Below are 21,577 nucleotides of genomic sequence, written 5' to 3'. Positions count from 1 at the left end.
ATTTAGACTTCCCCTATATCCAATTTCTCCTCTAGCCATCTTTTCTGAGATGAGACGTAGATGATTGTTGGGAAGCTAATAAAAAGAACAAATCACAAAGAGGCCTTAATTGGACTTGATTCTGGTATTTGTGACACACACAATAGAGTTTATCGTTTATCTTTATTTTCATGTTACCATATATTGCCACTGTAATTTGATGAGAAAACCTTTTTATTTTCCTTTTTTGGTAAACAAAACATCAACTTATTAAAGGGCAACATCATTAAATCCTTGTTTCGCGTGTGAGTATGTGTACACTTTTATTCACACAAGGAAGAAGAAAATCGAGCCAAATGCTAAATACAGGGGTACAAATAATCCCAGAGATACCTATGGCTTTCTACTGTTAATCTTGTGAAAAATTATTGGGTTTTATAGCGTGTCCATGGACTTTTTGGACATGATGCATTATTTCAATCATCCTGCATTACAATTTCATGTATATAGCACTAGCTGCACTACACCCTCCCTTTTTGTTTATCACATCAAGTTGGATAAAGAAAGAGGGGGGAGAAAAAAAAGCAAGAAAATGGCCAAAAAATTAATTAAAAGAGAAGTACAGTAACCAGAATGAAAAGTACTTATGGTGTAATTATTAGGAATTGGCGATACTTGAAATGTTGGTGTCGCTCCGATCCAAGTAAATACGGGTTGGTATCCATCAATACCGATCCGATACAGATACTTTTGGCTTGGGAATGACATGATTGTCGAATCATTTAATTCGTGCCCCCTTGAGTTAGTTTATGATTCTAAAAAACACAGCACAAAGATTTTAGCCATGTGTTATTTTGAAATACATGTGCATTTCTTAGACGCGCTCCTGTTTTTTAATCTTTTTGGGGGTTTTGGTTTTGCGTTTGGACAGGACTTGAAACAGGCATTTTCTTACTTTCACATTTTCATGCTACACTGACAAAAACTGCAGCAAAAGGTCACTCTCCAACTTGGAAACCTGTCTAAAGTGTTTACATAATACAGTTGACATGTACTAAGATTTGTAGCTATGCTCACCAGGCAAAGTCTATTGAACCAAAGTTAGAGGTAAGAAGTCTGGTATCTTGGATTGCAGGCTCTAATAAAGTAAAAAAGTAATAAAAGGTATAAATGTATAAAATAACTACTGAAAAGTCCTAAAAAAGTAGATAAAGGTACAGGAAAATATGAAAAAGGTGCTAAAAAAGTAGAAAAAAAGTCATGAAAGCTACTGAAAAGTATGAAAAGGTACTCTGAAAAGTGTTTATCTATCCTTTGAGACTCTTTGTGATTAAGGGCTATACAAATAAACATAACTTGACTTGACTATCTTGGGGTTTTGGTTGGCATTTTGACCATACTTGAAGAAGGCCTTTTATTACCTTTACAATTTTCACGCTACACTGACAAATAAAAAAATAAAAAATAAAAATTGTGGACGAGCTGGACATCAGTCTCTGGCATTCCCCCATCCCCTATTCCTTAAAACCTGATGTGTTCTGCCCCGAAGAGCTCTGTCATGTCACGCCATGTTTATTTCAATAGCCACAAGGAGTCTCAAAGGGCTGCACAGACCAAAGATTATTGCTGACTACATGCGCTATGGCGTTAGCATCCATGACTACTTCCGCTAACAATGTATGGCGCGTGATGTCACTTCTGCAAAATGCAGGACACTAGTTGCGTTCACACAAAAGACTCATAGAAAATAAAGCATAAGGGCTCTTTGAACTCATGTGTGCATTGTTAACACATATTTAACTTTAAACCTTTTAAGAACACCTCAAACAACCCACCCCACCATTACCGATGTCCAAAATGTAGAATCTGGCAAATATTTTCTGATGCCCCTCCCTCGTACTGAACAACATCCTACATAATTCTCTTCTACCAACAACACTCCCTTCCTGCTTTGCCTCAGAGAGGGTAGCCATTTAGGGGAGTTGCCATAATTTTGGGGAAGATCTAGCAATAGAATGTATACAAGCTTTTTCTTTTTTGTCCTTTTTTCTTTCCATTATATCTATCAGGAGTATGGAGGGCAGATATCTGAATGGATTCCCCATGTCATCCAACGTTCATCGCAAAGTTGCCAGCAAATCAGAAGGTATGGCTAGATAAATGCATGCTTTTTTTGGAATACCTTCCTCTTTTAAGAGTCTCGGTAGAACAAAAATAGAAGAGCAGTCTTAAGATTTTGCTGTTGATCCAGTGTTTCGGATTTACTACAAAAGGAGAATTGTAGGTGATAGTTGAAGAGATTATTTGATTGCATTTAGATAGCATGTGTCACCAGTCTAGCATCCTAATTTGATCATGTCTGGAAATGACATTGCAACTATTCCACTCTGTGTTGGGCCTAAACAAAAACAACACCACAATTTAGAGGTCAGTGTTTTGTATTATTATAGATACATTTGATTTAGTTAAGCAATTTTACACTTAAAATTAGTTCAAATATTCTCATACCATTAGCTGTGTGTATTATCCTCAGCAGGGTCGCGGGGCCCATCCCAGCAATCATCGGGCAGTGGGCAGGGGACACGCTGAACTGGTTGCAAGCCAGTCGCAGGGCACACAGGGACAGACAACTCGCTCGCTCATTCACACTTTGGGACAATTTGGATCGGCCAATCCACCTGAAATGCATGTCTTTGGAATGTGGGGGGAAACCGGAGTGCCCAGAGGAAACCCACGCAAGCACAGGGAGAAGATACAAACTCCGCACAGCAAGTCCGGTAGCTGGATTTGAATCCACACAGGAGGTTCCCAAGACCTTAGAACTGTGCCGCACACGTGCTAACCACTGCGCCGCCGTGCTGCCCAGTTCAAATATGATTTTCTCCAATTCCACAACAATGAATTACGGCAGGGGTCTCAAACTTGTTCCTGGGTCCACAAGAGTATAGTTTGAGGCCGCCTCAAATAAAGGTTCAAAAGGAAATTGTGTATTATTAAGTACCTCCTAGTGGTAACTAGTGGTAAAAAAGAAAATAGTTAAAAAACATATTGATTTAAAAAATAAAGAAAAATACATAAACTATCATATAAACATGCATGTTTTGAAATACTCGTAGGCCAAGAAATTTGCATTATTTTACAAAACATTAGCCTCACCTAGAAGAAACTGACATAATTGTAGGCTATGTTGCTTCGGCCTGCACCCAAAAGACAAAACATTTGAGAAAAGCAGGCCCAAAAAAATGAGAAGAAAAATGGTGCAATTAGGTCACTTTGAGTGTCCGAAGTTTGTATTCTTCCTTGTGCTTTTTAGCACTTCTTTGCGTTTTAAGCAGTTACTATTTATTGTGTTTTTATTGTGTTTTAATCATTGTGTGTGTTAGTGTATTAGGTGTTTCTGGTTGTTGGGTGGGAATAAAAAGGGAGGGGATTGTATTGTCTTAATGAAACTGAATGTTTTATAGCATTTTCAGTGGTAATTTATTCTCTGAAAAGTGCTGTAATAATACATGTGATCACAAATTTGATTCTATTTATGCACATTGCCGTAGTTTTTTGTTAGCGTAGCACGAAATTGGGTGAAAGTAAGCAAGGGCCTGTTTTGAGGAGTCAAAACCCCAAAAAGATGAAAAAAAAATGTATTAGTGTCTAAGAAATGCAAGTACTTGCATGTGCAGCATAGGGAGCTTGACAGATGCTGCAATGGTGACACAAGCCAGAAGATGGCATCATAGAGTAGAAAAGTTCCAAATTCTGTACAGTTCTTTTAACTGAGGCTGTCCTGTTTTGCCAATGTGCGTACTTGGGCACAAGATTTCAGCTAATACGACTCTATCATTCTCTATTGGTTTTAATTTGGTTTTTCCATTGTTGCCTGTTTTCTGGTGAAAACCGCATCAAGCAATTTCACGTAAGAGAGATAAAATTACATTCTGTTTTTTGGTACAGATTACACAATGGCAGAACCTGATGTATGGCCGGAAGTGGAGAAGGCAGCTCATTTGGCCCGAGGAGCTGCATTGAAGTGGGCGTCAGGAGTTTTCTGTCGACCTGAACATCTGAAGCGACTGGGCCAATACAAGAAAAGAGAGAGTCAAAGAACAGCATCCATACATGCTCGGCTCAAGGTAACAATATACCTATTTGCTGACAAAAATAGAATGTATATTTCTGACATATTGCTGAAACCACCTACAGTAAGTCACAAATTGTTTTGTTGGTAATATATTAAGTTATCTGGTCAATACAAACAAGTTGATGTCATGTGTAATTAATTAATAACCGATCTTTTTTTTTTTCTTTTTTAAAATGATAATTGACCAATAACGTTGATTCTAGTTGATGGTCCAGTCATACCTGGAAGAAGTGGGTTGGGGCATGGACCAGCTTCAAGAGGCCCGGGCTGGACTTAAGGAGCCAGCGCAGGCTTTAAAGCAAGCTGCAATGGAATACAGCAGAAACCAAGGTGATTTAAAATCCCTGGAGAGGCTTAGAGAAGTGTCTGAAAACCACACTCAGCTCTTCACTGCTGTCAGCACTCTCCCACGACTTTACTCCGGTGAGATGTCTTTTAACTTGGGGAACTACATTAAATGGAAATGCTAAAATGATGAGAGCAGTACTGTACCTGAAGTTGACAAAATTTTACTTGTAATAACGCAACCAGATTTTTAACGTATATACTCCTTCAAATTAGGTTTAAAGTTTGTAGAAGACACTAGACCTTTAATTATCAGTGTACTGTATCATTAGCAAGCAAACCGTTATTATTTTTAATGGTTACAATTCGGTTGATATTTAATAAAATTATTTGTTCAGTTATGAAAGAATGCTTTCATTTCGTGCTAAAATTATTTATAAATAAATTATTCGCTATGGGTCCCATCCAGTTGCCCGCATGGTTTTAGAAACTGAACATCTGGTGGAGTCAAGAAGCCTACTGGAGGCCCACGTCTACCTGATGAATCTTGAGCAGTGGCAGAATGATATCCTGTGGCAGCTTAATGAGGCTGCTGAAATGACTGGAAGTGAATTTAGCAGTGATGACCAGGAGACGGTGTCTAACTACTTCTCCGGTGTTAGGAAGCTGGAAGAGACTCTTGGTGAGACCAACACAAAAGACTAACTAAACAGAATGTAGCTAAAGACACTTGCTTAGGCCTAAATTATAACTGTGTAAGTTCTCACGAAGATCGGTTCAGCAGTTGTGGAGCCTATAAGTCACATCCAAACAACTCACACACGCATACAAATCATCAGGATTCATAAAGGAGTTTAGAATAAATAGTTAGATTGGATTTGACAGATTATACTAGATTGGATTAGATTAGATAAATAGATTTGGATGGATCAAATTATTTCACAATAGATCTTGAGCCCAAATCCGACCCAAATGTGGCCAAAGCCACGAGTAAGATGTCAATCATAATGTTTGGGGTTAGGCCGGGCTTCTCTCTTGCTGACTATTTTCTACCTGATATGTTCTTCTGTGTCTCTGCCTCTTTCTCTCTCTTAAAGTGCCGCGCTAGATTCTTAAAGATGTACTGCTGCGGTTTACGGCCCAGTTTTCAATTCATCAAAATGACGTACGGCCTTCGAATTTCCTCGTCAACTCCTTCGTAAATCAGTCAATGATGGAAAATTGTCGGTTGGTGTAACCTTTACAGACACATAAATATAAAGGATGTAAATGTTTATATAATTTTGACTAACTTTTGTTTGGAACTTCTACAGTATGATTACACTGGCACTGTCGTTTAGTAATATAGGGCCAAAAAATTTGCGACACAGCGCATGAGTAAATATTTGCTCGTCTTTATACTAGCAATCTTAAATGGTCACATAATGTGAAAACAGGTGACATAAACAACTTGAAGCAGAACTGAAAATGGCCTCAGAAGTGCCGAAGTGCGGCGCCATTAGCGTTCTGCAACCAAAGGCGTCAATGCCAAGTTCCCCACGCTGTTGGCACCAGGTGTGCACTGGGCTTTGGAAACCTCACCCTATTTATGATGCAGTGAGGAAGTTTAACAGATGAGTTATAATGACTAACATATTAAATACGGAGTAAGGGATTGCCATTCCCAATTATCTTGTTTGGCATTACAGGTAAGGAGCTGTGGACAGTTGTAAGCAGTGCCTTTACTGCGGTTTCCCAAAACCCCACATCATTTGTTTCAGCTGTGAGAATTATAGAGCGGGAAGAAGCTATTGACAGAGTTCTACTCGAGGAGCGAGACGAGGGTAATACCAGGTCGCTGCCCCCTGGGCGGCCTCGCTGCTGGAGAGCCCGATTCTTTCAGGTGCTTCCCCTATCTCTCTCTAAACAATGGTACTAGTTTAAGATGAATTTATCTGTGAATTCTGTTCTTTGTAGGTCTTAGAGGAGGCTGTATCCACTCGATTTCAGAGTCTGACTTCACTTCACACACAGGGATTAGGTTTGGCGGGACACTTATATACTCTGCAGCAAGCTGTCATGGGAAATTTGGCCACAGTACGGCACTTTCTGGAGCCATGTGTTCCACCACACTACCACCTAACAAGAGCCTATGTCAAGGCAATTCACCATTGTTTACATGCTCACTTGACACAGGTAAGATATTTCTTCAGTGGAGTAAAATTGGGCTTTAAAAAATCCAGCCTGACCCAAAACACCCGACGAGCACGACCAATTAACTTGATTTGCTGGACCGAGCCCAAAGCAAACCTGAAATTTTTTATTTCATTTTTACGGACTCGGGAGGAGGAGAGATGATTTATGATAACAAAGTTTATCAAAGTTTTATATTTTTGTGTCTTCAGAGGTTACATTAACCAACAATTTTCTGTCATTGACAGATTTCTTTAAGAGTCATTGGGGAAATTTTAAGGCTGTCCTTCATTTTGAAGGTTTAATCATCGAGCCATAAACCACAGCAGAAGTACGTCCATTAAAATATAGCACGGCACTATTAGCCAGAGCCAGGCAGTTACAACAAAATACAATGACATGTGGGCAATTGAAATAATTTGACATTTTAGGCCCAACCCGGCCCAAAATTTGGGGAGGCCTCAGACATGGACTTAAGATCTTACCTCTGGGGTACATTTTATATTGCCCTGATGAATTAGCCAAAAGACTCTTTCAGCAACAAATCAACATGACCATTTTTTTTTGTGCTGTAGATAAGCAGTTCGGACCTGGAAAGTGGCGAGATATTTGCTTTACTCAACTGGGTACTACATGTCTACAACAGGTGAGCTATATCACCTACACATGACACAGAATGTGTATTTTCTTCATAAACAATTTAATACCTTGGATCTTTTTTAAGATGAAGTAAATGAGCTCACAATGTAAGATGCGTGAATTTCCTAAAAGCCATGCAGAATATATTTTCTGTGGACACCTTATTAGCTTTATCCAATTTACGTTCTTCCAGATTATACTGTTACTGACTAGGTGAGCAATGAAGTCTTCCAAAAGAGAAGTGGACTCCCCAGTGGGAGTGCTCTCCAGCTCCCCCTGCAAGAATTACAAAAAGATGTTGTACTAATATGACTCAAGCTATGTCCCTAATCCAAAGCAAAGTTTAACACTAAAATACAGCAAACCCAGGACCTGTAAACTGTGAGATGGATGTACTAATCAGTCATCCACTGAGCCACACTTTAAGCATTCAATTTCCATAAATAACAATGATTTATTTTAAGGAAAAATATTATCCTAGGATAGATATTTCCCTAAAATTAAATTATATACATGGCGACAATAACAAGCTGCGATGCCTTGAAAATAGGACTTAAATCAGGGCATGCTTACATTTTCTTGAAAGATCACCTAATTAAATAAAATAAACTCACATTTGATTAAAAAAAAAGTCAATTGCATTGTTTTATTAAATGCTCATTATAAAAATTGTATTCCTATATTAAATATAATTATGCTTTATTACAGTTATCCCTTGTTTTTTTGCAGTGCTCACGTTCCAAAAAGGCCACTGATAGTCAAAACCTGTGAAGTAGGAACCTTTATTTATACGTTTATTAAATACTCTATTATGTATTGAAACCAAAGAACAAACCAGTTAACAGGCTCAAGAATTTTTTTAATCAAAAAAGTACTGTACTTAATGAAAGGTTTTTTTTTCAGAATGCAGAGCACAATGCACGAAGATAATCCGCAAAGCATCAAAACTGCGTAAAGTAAACCGCAGTACAGTGAGGGATTATCTTACTTCACTCATCCAGTAAAAAAAAAACGGTTGAAGTTGTGTAATAGCGGCACATGATAGCAATTATCAAAGTTACTATTGTCCAGTTTTGTAAAATCAAATGATTTCTATGCCATTTCAGTCCTGGCACAATATCTACGTCTGTGATCTGTAATAGTATAGGATCGCAAGATGTTGTATTTTACATTGCAACGCACTAGGTTGACCTCCTAGCAGACTTTTCATAGCCTTAGATTAAATGAAGCCGAAAGTTCACATCCATTCCTAAATTTTAGCAGGAATACATTTGGAGCTCATGTACATATAGTCCCTTAGCATGGAATGTATATAGTTACAAAAACTAAATATGTGACTGTCTTACTTTGGCAGCCCTGAAATGATGGGTGATCCTGAGTTGCTTAATGTAATGAAGGCGGAAGAGCTGGAACCTCTTATCTCTCCTGACGGACTGGAACAACTCCAGAACAAATATGTGAAATGTGTTCGGGTACGTGAACAAAAATCAATTACAAAAGGCCAAAATAGTGTTAATATCTATATACCTACGGTCTCCAACCTTTTCTGTACTACGACGAGTTTAATGTCTGTCAATATTTGCAGGGTTCAGCATGAATATTAATTAAAAAGGACAAAAAGTAGTGAAAAGTACTGGGTAGCATGGTAATTGATGGTGTGGGAGTGAAGGAGTCCCATTTGATTCAGTCAATGATGAAAGGAATCTGATATGGTTTCAAAACTTTGGAAGGGTAAAAACTTGAATAAATGATGGATTTGTATGAAATATTCATGTGGGAAATATTCAATATCATCCCCAAGGTAAAATAAAAGAATTATATGGAAATGAAAAACAACACAACGATAATGACACCTGAAAATAGAAAATGTATGCGTGAAGGTGAAAAGCCTGAAAACATTCGGTATAAATAAATAATATAGCTGAAAATAGGAATGTGTACTAAAAAAGTCCTGTAAAAAAAGGGAAATATAATTATAAGTATGGGAAAAGTAAAAACTCCTGAAAAATAGTTAGATATAGTGAAGGGTACGGAAAAAATGGCTTTAAAGTAGTAAAATATAGGGAAAAGTATTCCAGAAAATACTGAAAAGTCCAAAACACTGCCGAGTATGGGAAATGTACAGGTTACTAACAGTCACTTCCTGTTGACAACTGTAACAAACAAAACAAAACAAAAAACGCTGAAACTTCTGGTCCCAAAACAAAAACTTCTGGTTCTAAACAGTATACTTCCGGTAACTTCCTGTTGAAAACAGGTCACTTATGGCATAAAAACAGGCACTTCCAGTCCAAACAGGTCACTTCTGGACACTTTTGTTGACAGTAGGCCACTTGTGGTTACAAATGGTAACTTCTGGTCTAAAAACTGGCACTCCCGGTCACTTCCTGAATAAATAGGGGGACTTCCGTTTCAAAACAGGGCGCTTACAGTCACTTTTGTTGAAAATAAACCTCTTTCAGTTTGAAATGGGCACCTCCAATCAAAAAGCAAGCATAGAAATGATGGACATTTAACATTTTAATATATTAACACAAACTGGACTGGACTGCCAACACAGAAGCTCTATGTAGGAAAGGTCAAAGCCGACTTTACTTCCTCAGAAGGCTGGCCTCCTTCAACATCTGCAAAAAGCTCCTGAAAATATTCGATGAGACAGTTGTGGCAAGCGCCCTCTTCTATGCGGCAGCGTGTTGGGGAGGAAAAAGGATGCCTCTCGTCTCAATAAACTGGCGAGGAAAGCGAGCTCTGTTGTGGGCACAGAGCTGGACAGCCTGACAACAGTAGCTGAGAGACGGGCACTGAAAAAGCTGCGGTCAATCATGGACAATTCATCACATCCACTACACAGCATTTTATCTAGACAGAAGAGCAGCTTCAGCAACAGACTGCTGTCACTGTCTTGTACCACGGACAGACTGAAGAGATCTTTTCTTCCTCATGCCATGAGGCTCTTTAACTCCACCCGGCGGAGTAAAGGCCCACATTAGACCACACCCCCTACTTTGCATATTACCGTATTTCTATTGCAGTATGTATTTTATGTAGCACTATTTAAATACTCTATACAACACGCTACAGTGGGTATTAGCACGTCACATTGGGTATTTGTATTTGTATATTGTATTCCTTTTGCTTTTGCTTTATTAGTGTATTGTATTGTTCTCAGCGCAGGGATGCTGCTGCTGGAAATGTGCCAGCAATGTGAATTTCCCTGCGGGGATCAATAAAGTATCTATCTTTCTATCTATCTAAATCGAAGTGAATGGAAGAAGGGCTAAAGGGTAAATCACACTGTTAAGAAAAATGTAAACACAGAAGACATGAAGATTTGGTAAATTTAGGAATAGGAACCGAGTTGGTCGAATTAAAATGAAGATACATTTAGAAATGTTGTGAAAATTCTGGAAAACCAGGAATGATGGGAATGATAATGAAAGTGAGCACATTTCAGCCAGGCATAGAGGTATTTCGCTTCCAATTCCCAACTGGCAGCTGCACTCACCCATGCATATCTCAGTGACACAATTAAAACATTCAAGTTCAATGAGATCGAATTTGCATTGAAAAAACAAGAATACACAGACATAAAATAAACAAAGAGTTTTGGGACCCGTGGTATATACAGTACATCTGTAGCATTTTAACAGACCCTCATATCTTTTTGATTGATTTTGTTTTTGCAGAAAAGTGTGTCTGAATGGATGCATAAAGCTTTGCAGGTAGAGCTGCTTGACTGGAAACGGGACCAGGGGCCTGACACAGACCACGAAGGTTTCTACCAAACCAGTCTACCAACCATCATCACTCAAGTAACCGTTATTCCTCGGAATTCATCTGTCAAACACAGTGCAACAACTAAAAAACCCAGACTACTCGAGTTTGTCTGCTAAAATTACATTCAATTTCCTCTTACGTTCATGAAGAATAGACAACAATAATGAATAACGTACATCCCAACATTCAACTGCCAATATTAAAACTTTTTTGAATCATGTGTTAGATGTTGGAGGAAAATGTCCGTGTGGCCCGAATGATTGGTGAACCACTCAGAAACCAAACACTACACATGGTGCTGTGTGAGATGGAGAACCTTTTCAACAGGTATTTCTCAAGTTATCTTCCTCATAAAAAACATGAAGCCTGGCTTAAATCAAACTACTGAAAGTGTGAAGACATTTTTTTTAATATGTTAGTAGTGACCATGGTCTTTATCAACTCATCTTCAAATTGATTTATAGATTTCGAGAAGCCTTGGTGGAATTTGGAAAAGATTGTCGTAGTGATCCAACGACAAACAAAAGCAAGTTCCATCTCCACTATCTGCTTGCATCCATTAGCAACTGTATCATTCTCAAGTAAGAACACTTCAGCACAATAACGCGGCAAGTCGCTTGTTTGTTAATTTGTAAAACAATGTAGAATCATGCTTAAGTCAAGTCAAGTAAATTTTTTTTACACAGCCCTTAATCACAGGGTCTCAAAGGGCGACACAGGCCCAGAATTATGTGGTTTGTAACAATATCTCCTGATCTCAAACCTATATGAGTGCATGGAAAAACTTCAAAAACCGCAGCATGAGGACAAATGAGACTCTTTAAAAAGGGGCCAGCCATGAGGTAATCCCCCTTCCAGGACAACCATGCATCAGGTCCAGATGCTGGTTCGCTGACTCAGATTACATTAGAGTTAAGATCGGGCCTAAAATATTCAGCCCGACCCGACCCGAGTCGCAGGTATATAAACTTGAACCCGCCCAAACCTGACGGATTAACTTGTTTGATAAACGAGCCCAAAATAAACCCAAAGCTTTCATTTTCCGCCAAAGTAAACACGAAGCTTTACTCCGGTCGTGCGCACTTCAGCACAGAAATGTGCGTTTCGGCTGAACAATGCAGCTTAGGGTTTACCTGGTGCCAAGTCCCTCAAACCAAGTGTGCATTGAAGTGCGGCACATATCGGCAACATGCAGCAAACGAAAGTGAAATTGAACAAAATGGCACCGAAAAGAAAATCTAATTCTGCAGATTACAAGCTGCAAAAAGTGAAAGATTTGGCCAAAAAGCAGAAAGTAAGTTTGTGAAGCGTGTAAGCTATTGGCAAGAAGCGGAAATGACGTCTGACGTGAGGGCGGTGGAAGGAGGACGCCGCGTGTCATTTACCCCAACATCATGGAGGAAGATATTTCAGGATTTAGTGATTTGGAAAAACTGATAGTTTGGTAAGCATCTTACCTATATAAATAATTACTTGAGTAAAAGTAAGTGCAAGCGAAAGAAAAGCCCGACCGGCCCAACTTATGATTGACATTTTAAGCCCTGACCCAGCCCGAAATTTAGTTTGAGGCCCGGGCCCAAAATCTTACCTCTAGATTATATGCTGTGTGTAGCATCATGGCTCGTCTTTCTCATTTGCTTAGCCAGGAGCAGGGGAAAAAATAATAATACAGTGGAACCTCGATTTTTGAACGCCTCTCAGTTCGAACAAATCGGTTCTCGACCAAAAAGTTTGAGAAATTCTTGCTTCGCTGTTCGGTCAAATAATCGGTACGCTGGTACACTAGGGTGCGATGCTGAGTGGCGTACGGGTGTAGATCGTGTAGATTGCCCCCACCCCTCGTGAAGAACTGTTATCACGTGCGGACGTGTTATGTTTTGCTTTCGCTTTTAATATAGGTGTACCAAATGTTTTAGCCCCTAATTATGCCTCCGAAGAAGGTCGGTGCAAGCAGCAAAGTTGCTACAGGTGAAAAAAGAACAGTAGTGCGTACAACTATTGCCTTTAAGAAAGAAATAATAGCAAAATATGAAGAAGTTGTGCGAGTTTCCCTTCTTTCGAGGGAATAGAGCATGGCTTCTGCAGACCACCACAAAGGTAAGAAATCCTATTCATAAATCTTTTCTTTATCCTTTAATCGCTCACCACTTGTTGTGGAGACCCGGGTGCTAAATGACGTGTAAACGACCAGATTTTTTTATTTTTACACGTTCATGTTAGCGTAATCTTTCGTACGGAAGATTACGCTAACGCGAACGTACGATTAGCCTGGGTTAGCTTCACGTTTACGTTCATGGTAAACATTCAGGGTGTTGGAACGGATTAAAAATGATATACATTACTTTTAATGGGAAAAAACGATTTTGGTGATTGAACAAATCGGTTTTCGAACAGGGTTCTGGAACGGATTATGGTCGAGAACCGAGGTTCCACTGTAATTTAAAAAAATCAATGTGGTCAACATTAATCATTAGTTATAGAATACAAACAGTGTTAGGAATAACGCTGTTAAGTAACAGTGTTATTTTATTCAGTAACGGGGTAATCTTACTAAATACTTTTTCTGCCGTTACCATTCCGTTACCGTTACTGAAGGTCACAAGTGATGTGTTACTTTGGCTGCAGAATGCCAACGGCGGCATGCCCCACTTGGCACATCTGATGCAGTTTTCATCAGCGCTGTTTTTCAATCTCCTCCGAGTTTTTTACATCACGTCTTTTGGGATCATGTCACCATTCAAAATAAGGACTATCACATAGTTATCAGCAATTACGAATACAGTATTTACTGATGCACCGAAAGAAAAGGCGAATTTGTGAATTTGGCAACCGACTTGTGTAGTTTACAAAGGAAACGGCTCTATGAGCAGTCTCCTGGAGGTTGGAGCCAGCTACCCACCCTTCGAGACGGTATTTTTATCTTGTGATTGGTCAAAATGCATTTTTTCAGGGATTCTGTGCTGTTGACATTGTTGGGCGTGAAAAAGTTTTAAATTGTTTTGTTTTTAATCTTTTTCCCTGTAACTTCATAAATGTTTTAATTTATGTTTCATGTGTTTTACAGTGTTAATGTTTGTGTTATTTTAGCTTTATTTTTCCCCTTTTAAGTCATTCATGATAATGCATACCCCGATTTTAGCTAACCTGCATTGGCTCCCTGTTAGCTTAAGATGTGATTTTAAGGTTCTGTTGGTATTATACAAAATCATGCATGGACTCGTTCCCTTATATGTTTCAGATTTAATTTCCCCCTATGTTCCGTTCCGGAGCCTTCGCTCTGAAAATGCTGGCCTACTATTGATCCCGAGAGCCAAAAAGAGATCCGCAGTTTCGAGAGCCTTCTCCATTCGGGCCCCAATGTTGTGGAATGCTCTGGCCCCTGAGATTTGATCTACAACCTAAGTAGAACTGTTTAAATCCAGGCTTAAAACACAATATCTGTGTATTATTTGTTATCGCAACATTCGTTGCAGCCTGGTCATCCTGGAAGGGGGATTACCTCATGTGCTGTCCCCCTCAAGGTTTCTTCATCTTCTTGTTGAGGTTTTTGAGTTTTGCCTTGCCCTCATGTAGGTTTTAGATCAGGGGATGGTGTAATAATAGTCTGTTTTGTAATTTTCTGTGGTCTGTGCAGCCCTTGAGACTCCTTGTGATTAAGGGCTCAACAAATAAACATCACTTGACTTGAATTGATTAAACAACAAAAACAACCTAAAGAGCAATTTGGGAACCGAAAAAGTCATCATTTGACTACTAGTTACTTTTACTATAAAGCAACTCAGTTACTAACCAAAATGTATTACTTTTTTAAAGTAACGTACCCAACACTGAATATTAATATGTATTTGTTCTACATTTAAACACTTCCACTGAGGTTGTAGATCAGGGCAGAGCATTCCACATCACCAGACACAAATGGAGAGCAATCTCTAGCCTGCAGATTTCTTCTTCTTGGCATTTTCTGAGTGGAGGTTACGAACAGAACTAAACGGCACAACTAAATCAGTCAAATAAAATGGGGCAAGACTATGCAAACTTTGGTATTTTAGTAACAGAACCTTATAGTTAGATCTGAGCCAGTGCAAGTCAGCTAAGATTTAGAAAAAAATCATCTAACCCTTGTGTCCTCCTTTCTTACTCGCTGCAGTATTTTACACCAGCTGCAAACTTTTGAAGCTAGTCATTGGGAGATCCAAAAGCCAGACATTACAGTAATTAAGACGAGACATAACAAACACATTTAATATAATCTCAGCATCATATTGAGAAAACAGCCAAGATGCAAAACAGCTGTTCTAGGGATATTTTCCCATGGGACTGATATGACAAATTAGGGACAAATATGTCACCAACATTTTTAACACAGTGATTAAGAATTTAATGACATCCATCTGTTTATCTGAGTAAGGCAAGCCTCAAATTTCCATGACCAAATAGAGCAGACTTGAAAGTTGCTGGAAAAATACCAAAGGAGAATGAAATAGTAATCATATTCCTAAATTGTCTTTCTTTCAAATATACAGAAAGTCAACAGAGAGCCTTCAGCAGCAACAATCCAGCAAAACTGAACACTTCGCACGAGTCCTTCCCAACCCGTTGGCAGCACTGGATCGAGCTGTGAGGAGGGCTTGTCACATAGTAATGGATCAGCTCCTTTTGGACCTAAAGCCATTGCTTACTGGCCTTCTAACACGGCCTTGGCTGTTAAAAGGACAACCTACTCAGAAACTCTGCCACATTCTGGAGTATCATCTGCAGCTCTACAGTCATGTTCAACCACCATGCCAACAGGTCTTACTTCTATTGCACCTTTCTTGGCAAATTTCAGAATAATGCCATAATGCGAGGGTGTAGGTTGGTCTTGGCAGTTTTTTTGTTAAATCACATAATATTGGAAGGGACAAAACAATGATTGCTCGATTCTTCATTCCATCCTTCAATGCCAAAACTACGCCCTTGCCGTAATGATTAAATGGTAATGGACTTAATTTCTATAGCAATTCAGATAGGATTCAGGGGATAAAATTATGAAATCTATCCAATCACGTGATTGTGATATCCATAGTTTTTTTCTACACTCACACAATCATTAGACTACTAAGGTTTGTGAAAACTAATTAACCACTGTCTGGCACAAGATCCTGTTTCTACCCTCTCCCGCGGATGGTGAATCCATAGGAAGGGGGGACATGCGTTGTTTATTCAGGCTAAAACCTGTCTGGATCGATGGTTGACTTTGATTCTTTTTTGGGGGGATTGGTGATGTATTTATTATTTCTAATGAATGTTGTAAAAAACAATCAGATCACAAAGATGACAAATCACCTGAAAGGACTATTGGGTTGACGGGTATAAGAAAAGGCTCATGGAGGACCTGGAGAGGAAATTTGCTAAAATAGTTTTACTCATACATTGACTATAACATGATTGAATGCAAAATGCCTACATGTAATGCTCGTGTTCTATTTACGTGCAGTGTCTGCAGGAGGAAGCCCAGCGGTTAATCGTGGTGGAGTATGTAAAAGCTTTGATGCAGAAGAGGCTTGTTTGTCGCAGCACTGAAGAAAGGAAAAACTTAGTTGAGCAGATCATCAAAGATGAACAGCAGTTTAGAGAAATTTTCCAAAGTCTGGTCAGTTAAATTGTTTTCTTGCTTTTGTGACTGATACAACTATTCACAGGTCTTAGTTTGTAGCATGACTTAAGTTGTAGAACTTTTTCGTTAGAAAACTTGCTTGAACCTTCGAGGACTGTGCAGAGGATTTAGAACAGTCCACGGCCAAGACAAAAATCACACAGCTACGTTACATAAGTCCTTTATATACAATAAAAACAATAAAAGTCCTAACACAGACCCTTGAGGGACGCCACAGCTAATGCTCATAGTTTTTGAATTGCACTAACCAATCTATCCGGATTTAGATCTGTTTGAAGGATATGATTTTACCCAGTGATGCGTAAATCATCGTGTTCAATATTGCTTTAATTTCTAGTGTAGTGGTGTGTGGTGAGCATGGTGACTGATTGTGTCGAAAGATCTCCTTAAATTTATGAAAATATAAACTATTTTATGCTTTATATCTTATACAAGATCAATTAATGCAATTTAGTAATTTATACTTGATAATAAAGCTCCTAAAATGTGTAACAAATAGCTTCTCCAGAAATATTAAAAGCTGAGGAAGTATTGATACAGGTTGATAATTTGTGAACTAAGACTGTCTCAATTTTTAAATATAGGAATGATCTTGGCAAGTTTTTACCTAAGGGACTGAAGAAGGTGCCATGTCGGTTTATTTGTATGAGTGACGGGGTAAAATTCAATGAAAAAAATGTATTTGAAGGTCACTAACTTTATTATTCCACGGTATGTTTGACAGTAGAAAGAACGGTGTTTATTCAATCTGATGTCACTCAAACAACACTTCAATATAAGTTATACGGTTGGATGGAAACAGCTGGTTGGAAATTAAGAAGGAAGAAAATGCAATTTTTCTCAGGGTTGGACATACTACAGCCTGTAGGCTGCATCAGGCCTGCCAATGGATTTAATCCGGCCCGTGGGACGTACTGAGAAAAGAATAAGAAGAAAATGAGCCACTTCTCATCAAACAATGACCTGCAGTTTTAAATGTGCCCACTAGATGTCGTCAAAGCCACGCACCACTCTGAACCACCCAATGTAGCTGTGTATGTGGACTATTATTTATCAACCAGACAACATTTGAGTAAATTCCTGCCCCGATGTTATTTCATTCAAAATAGAAGTCCCTTTTTAAGACGATACAATTGCACTCAGACTTATTTCTTAGCCTATGTCCCTTTGTGAACCACCATAATCATACATTCAAATACCTTTCTAAATACTTTGTATTTGTTTTTTATCATTTTAAATCATTTAAGAGATATTAAAATTCATGTAATAAACAATTTCTATTGAGTTAACTATTGAATAGAGTTCTTAAATGCAAATAATAAAATTTAGTGGTTAGAATGGGAGATACTGTATTACTTTAGTATTTATGTATGATGTGAAAATGTTTGTATTGTTCTTTCTCACTAATGACAAGAGGTAGTTGGAATACTGACCTTGTGTCAATCTATTTCAAGGGAGGTGATGGCTTCATGTCTGAAACAAATCCTTTGACTCTACTTCCAATTTTGGCTGACTTCCTCAAACTGAAAGACCCCAACATGCTGCCTCTTGAGGTGTCTGGACTTGCAAGAAAATATCCTGACATCAGGTCAGTAAAACTTGCTTTTTACATGAATGTGAATGCCCCCCACAATGTTATAAAATATTATGTCTTTCTTAACTGTCCAGTGAAGAGCATGTGTCTGTGTTGATGGACATCCGTGGAGACATCTCCAAGGACATCAGAGCCTCAGTATTAGAGCTGCTGCAACAGAGCACCATCCCTCTTCCGTCAGGATACCGCCCTATCTTTGCAATTATCCAGGTGCCTGCTTCGACAATGGCATTCTGCCTTCCAACTGCGAAATGTGCATGATGGTGGAGTTCACACTAATATACAGTAGATCTTAATAGAGCAATCACATTTTGGTATGCAGGATGCTTTTACAATAGACAACAGTAACACAATGTTTTATTGTACTTCTGATACAAGTGACACAAACTTTGTCTTGATGTTGGCCAAAGTCTTTGTTTATTGCTCTTCAGCTTGATCACAGCATCTGCTGTTCATTATCTGCAACACCAAAGTACTGAAAAGTTTATTCAAGTCAAGTCAAGTCTAATTTATTTATATAGCCCTTAATCACAAAAATGTCTCAAAGGACTGCACAGGATTACAATGACACAATTACCTGATCTTAAACCAACATTCTGTTTTTATATTGGACACCTGCTAAGGAGATTGCATTGGGTGCCAGTTTCTTATCTCTTACTCACCGTTGTTCATTATTTGACTATTATGCACTGTTCACATCTTCTGACCAATAATGTTGCTGTTTTTTTTTATTTTACACAGTCTTTAGGGTGGATCTGCTTTTTGTAACCTAGGAGATTTAATAAAAAAGAGAAGGCTAAGGGGAGGGTTTTATTCAATTGGCGTTGTGAGGGTTTCTTGTATAGTCCTTTTTTTTTGTCTTTGCAAGTTCAAGTCTCTGCACCATACAACACAGGTGCAGAGACTTGCAAGTTCAAAATTCATCGAGGTCTTATCTTTTTATTTTGATTGACTACTAAATTATAAACTTATCAAGTATAATTTTATGAATTCATCCTTTAGTTTCCCAATAATGTGCATGAGAGCATACTACCGAAGAATACTGGTTTCTCAGCATATTGAAACAATTGTGTACCTATGAACTTTCCTCTCTGATTACTTGTGTCTCTGTCTCATCTTTTCATTTTTCTTATATTTTTTTGTACTCCATGTTTACCTGTTTTTGCAATATTTTTGCGATATCTTGTTATATTTATGACAGCTTTTTGTATTTTTCAATGTGGTGTTTAATTTACTGTATGTGTTGTTTTTACCCCTTTGGGCCACTATAGTTCTCGCCCTCATAACTTACGTGAATGTATTGCAGCCATGTTGGTGAGGTCAAAGTACCCCACATAGCAAGCCTCTGTTTTAATAAAGTAATTATTAAAGTTCCTGCGAACAAATTTACATTATTTTGTCGATGCCAACGTATTTGGCCTTTCAGGTTGTTTGTAGAAACCAATATTGTAAAATATAAATACGCTTACTTCCCACACGCACAAGTACACAGAACGACGGAGACTATTTAGCCCCTAGTAGCTTAGTCTTGCCGTAGGCACGGAGCCAAAAAGCCTTGTTCACAGTACTTGTGATAGGAATTCCGGCTCTTTTTTTAGAGAAACGGCTTTTATGGCTCGGCTCCCTAAAAAGAACCGGCTCTTCGGGTTGTTTTTAATGCATTAATCGATATAATAGCTAACATTATGTCATATAATACAAAAAATGACTTACCCCCATGTTGTGTTGGGAATTGGCACCACTAACCGTTGTTAGCAGGTCAATTTTGAGGTCTGACTCACTCCTGATCCCTGACTCCCCCCCCAAAAAGGAGAATGGCTCAATGTAGTTAATATCCTAACAAACATCATATCCAGGGTTGCGTAGGGTTACTTCAACTTGATTACTTTCAATTACTCCAATACCAAATATGCTAATAAAAGACAAAATAAACTAAATATGAATAAAATTATGACTCAACACGTGGTACGCTTTCTCTCCTGGCTTTGATCTCCGGCCAAACTAACATAAACCAAATGAAAATAAATCAAAACAGCTTGCCAACATCATTTTTGCCGTTCCATTCAGTTTCTTTTGTCTTTTATCAGCATATTTGGTATTGGAGTAATCCAAAAGTAATTGAAAGTAATCCAGTTAAAAAAAAAACTACCCAACCCCGTGAATGAGCGAGCGAATTGTCTGTCCCTGTGTGCCCTGCGATTGTCTGTTAAATAGTTTAGTGCTGTTAAAATAATATTTTACGTAGACAACAAATTAGTTCCAAAAAATTAAATCCAAAGCTTTCACTGACAGTCTGACAATGACAGTGAAAGCACGCCTCCTAGCGACACTTTTCACTATCTGCCCCAAACTATCGTCCACTATGAGTTTGAGGGCTTTGTTTGAAAAAAAATGTGATCACCAAATTGCATTTTTTTTTTTTTTTTTTTTTTTAGAATTTTGTTGTATTCTGGTGTTTAACTTTGTGATAAATACTTGATTAAACCACAATGAAACTCGGTTTTATTTCCGGTGCTTCAATTTCTTTTTAATACGCACACTTGTTTTGGTATTATAGGCGGTCACGTGAGACTCGCAACTAATAGAGGGCTCCGCGCTTTGTGCTAAAAATAGTAACACGGCTTCGTGCCGCCATCTTGGAAGTCTGTCGATTACAAGCGGTGATAGCGAGAGGAGCAAATATTTACTCAGTTTGTCTATTTATTTACTCAACTAGCTTCGTTTGTGTACGGATTTTGTCCATCAACACTATGGAAAACTACGTGGAGAGTTTAAACAAGCAAGCACGCGAGCGGTACGCTGCGAAGTTGCATTTTATTGGAAAATTGGATCCCTACAAAATTAAAAACAAGGACTGGAAGTCTGATCCCGATTTGTTGCCGTGTGTGACTTACATCGAACTTGTTAACTATCTTATTTTCCACCCAAGTCCCTTTTGTGAACTGAAGGATTTTCAAAATTAAAAAAGTATGGAAGCCTACGACAGATTTGTGTCTGGTTTGGTTCGGGATGTGTCTGTGCACACAAGCGAAGGTGATGAAAACAAGACTGTGAAAGGGAAAGTTCTACATTCTCAGAGTTTGTCGTGATTACCTAACTGGAGCCACCTGAGGTAATCAGCTGGCGTGCTTCCTGATTGGTGGAAGCTTTCTACTTAAGCTGTCAGCGTCCAGAGATGGACGTTCGAGTGTACTCCTCGTTTCCATGAGTGAGCCTCCAACATTCAAGGTACCCACGATCCCTTTGTCTATTCCCAGCCTGCTTCTCGTTGCCTGACCCTTTTCTGTTGCAAGTTTACGATCTACTCTCCCGCCCCGGCCACCGACTTACCTGCTACGTT

The 21,577-nt window shown here is 38.7% G+C and overlaps 1 protein-coding gene and 1 long non-coding RNA gene across 2 annotated transcripts; one reads left to right on the top strand and one right to left on the bottom strand.

Moving 5' to 3' along the window:
- The first annotated feature begins 1,906 nt into the window (after window positions 1-1,906).
- exoc3l1 (exocyst complex component 3-like 1) lies at window positions 1,907-19,610 on the top strand. Its single transcript, XM_088339265.1, has 15 exons — window positions 1,907-2,125; window positions 3,928-4,106; window positions 4,318-4,537; window positions 4,869-5,081; window positions 6,088-6,281; window positions 6,356-6,574; window positions 7,147-7,217; window positions 8,565-8,682; window positions 10,897-11,022; window positions 11,214-11,314; window positions 11,452-11,568; window positions 15,511-15,778; window positions 16,464-16,619; window positions 18,098-18,231; window positions 18,312-19,610. The coding sequence occupies exons 1-15, from the start codon at window positions 2,053-2,055 to the stop codon at window positions 18,496-18,498; spliced, it is 2,376 nt and encodes a 791-aa protein (XP_088195391.1). The 5' UTR covers window positions 1,907-2,052; the 3' UTR covers window positions 18,499-19,610.
- Window positions 18,305-20,117, bottom strand: LOC148362421 (uncharacterized). Its single transcript, XR_015850811.1, has 3 exons — window positions 19,951-20,117; window positions 18,626-18,696; window positions 18,305-18,481 (listed from the first exon to the last, which is right to left on the bottom strand). It is a non-coding gene; the product is annotated as an uncharacterized LOC148362421 (long non-coding RNA).
- Window positions 20,118-21,577: the final 1,460 nt, after the last annotated feature.

Source organism: Urocampus carinirostris, chromosome 7 (assembly GCF_059441175.1).
Source record: "Urocampus carinirostris isolate Australia breed hairy pipefish chromosome 7, RoL_Ucar_1.0, whole genome shotgun sequence".
In the NCBI taxonomy this organism is placed as follows: domain Eukaryota; kingdom Metazoa; phylum Chordata; class Actinopteri; order Syngnathiformes; family Syngnathidae; genus Urocampus; species Urocampus carinirostris.
This window is presented reverse-complemented; position numbering and strand designations above follow the sequence as displayed.

Bases quoted from the DNA above. Each gene is read 5' to 3' on its own strand.
- exoc3l1 (XM_088339265.1), top strand. From the start codon at position 2,053: ATGGAGGGCAGATATCTGAATGGATTCCCCATGTCATCCAACGTTCAT. The intron at 6,575-7,146 runs GTAAGATATTTC...TTTGTGCTGTAG, and splicing joins TACATGCTCACTTGACACAG to ATAAGCAGTTCGGACCTGGA. The intron at 11,315-11,451 runs GTATTTCTCAAG...ATTGATTTATAG, and splicing joins ATGGAGAACCTTTTCAACAG to ATTTCGAGAAGCCTTGGTGG.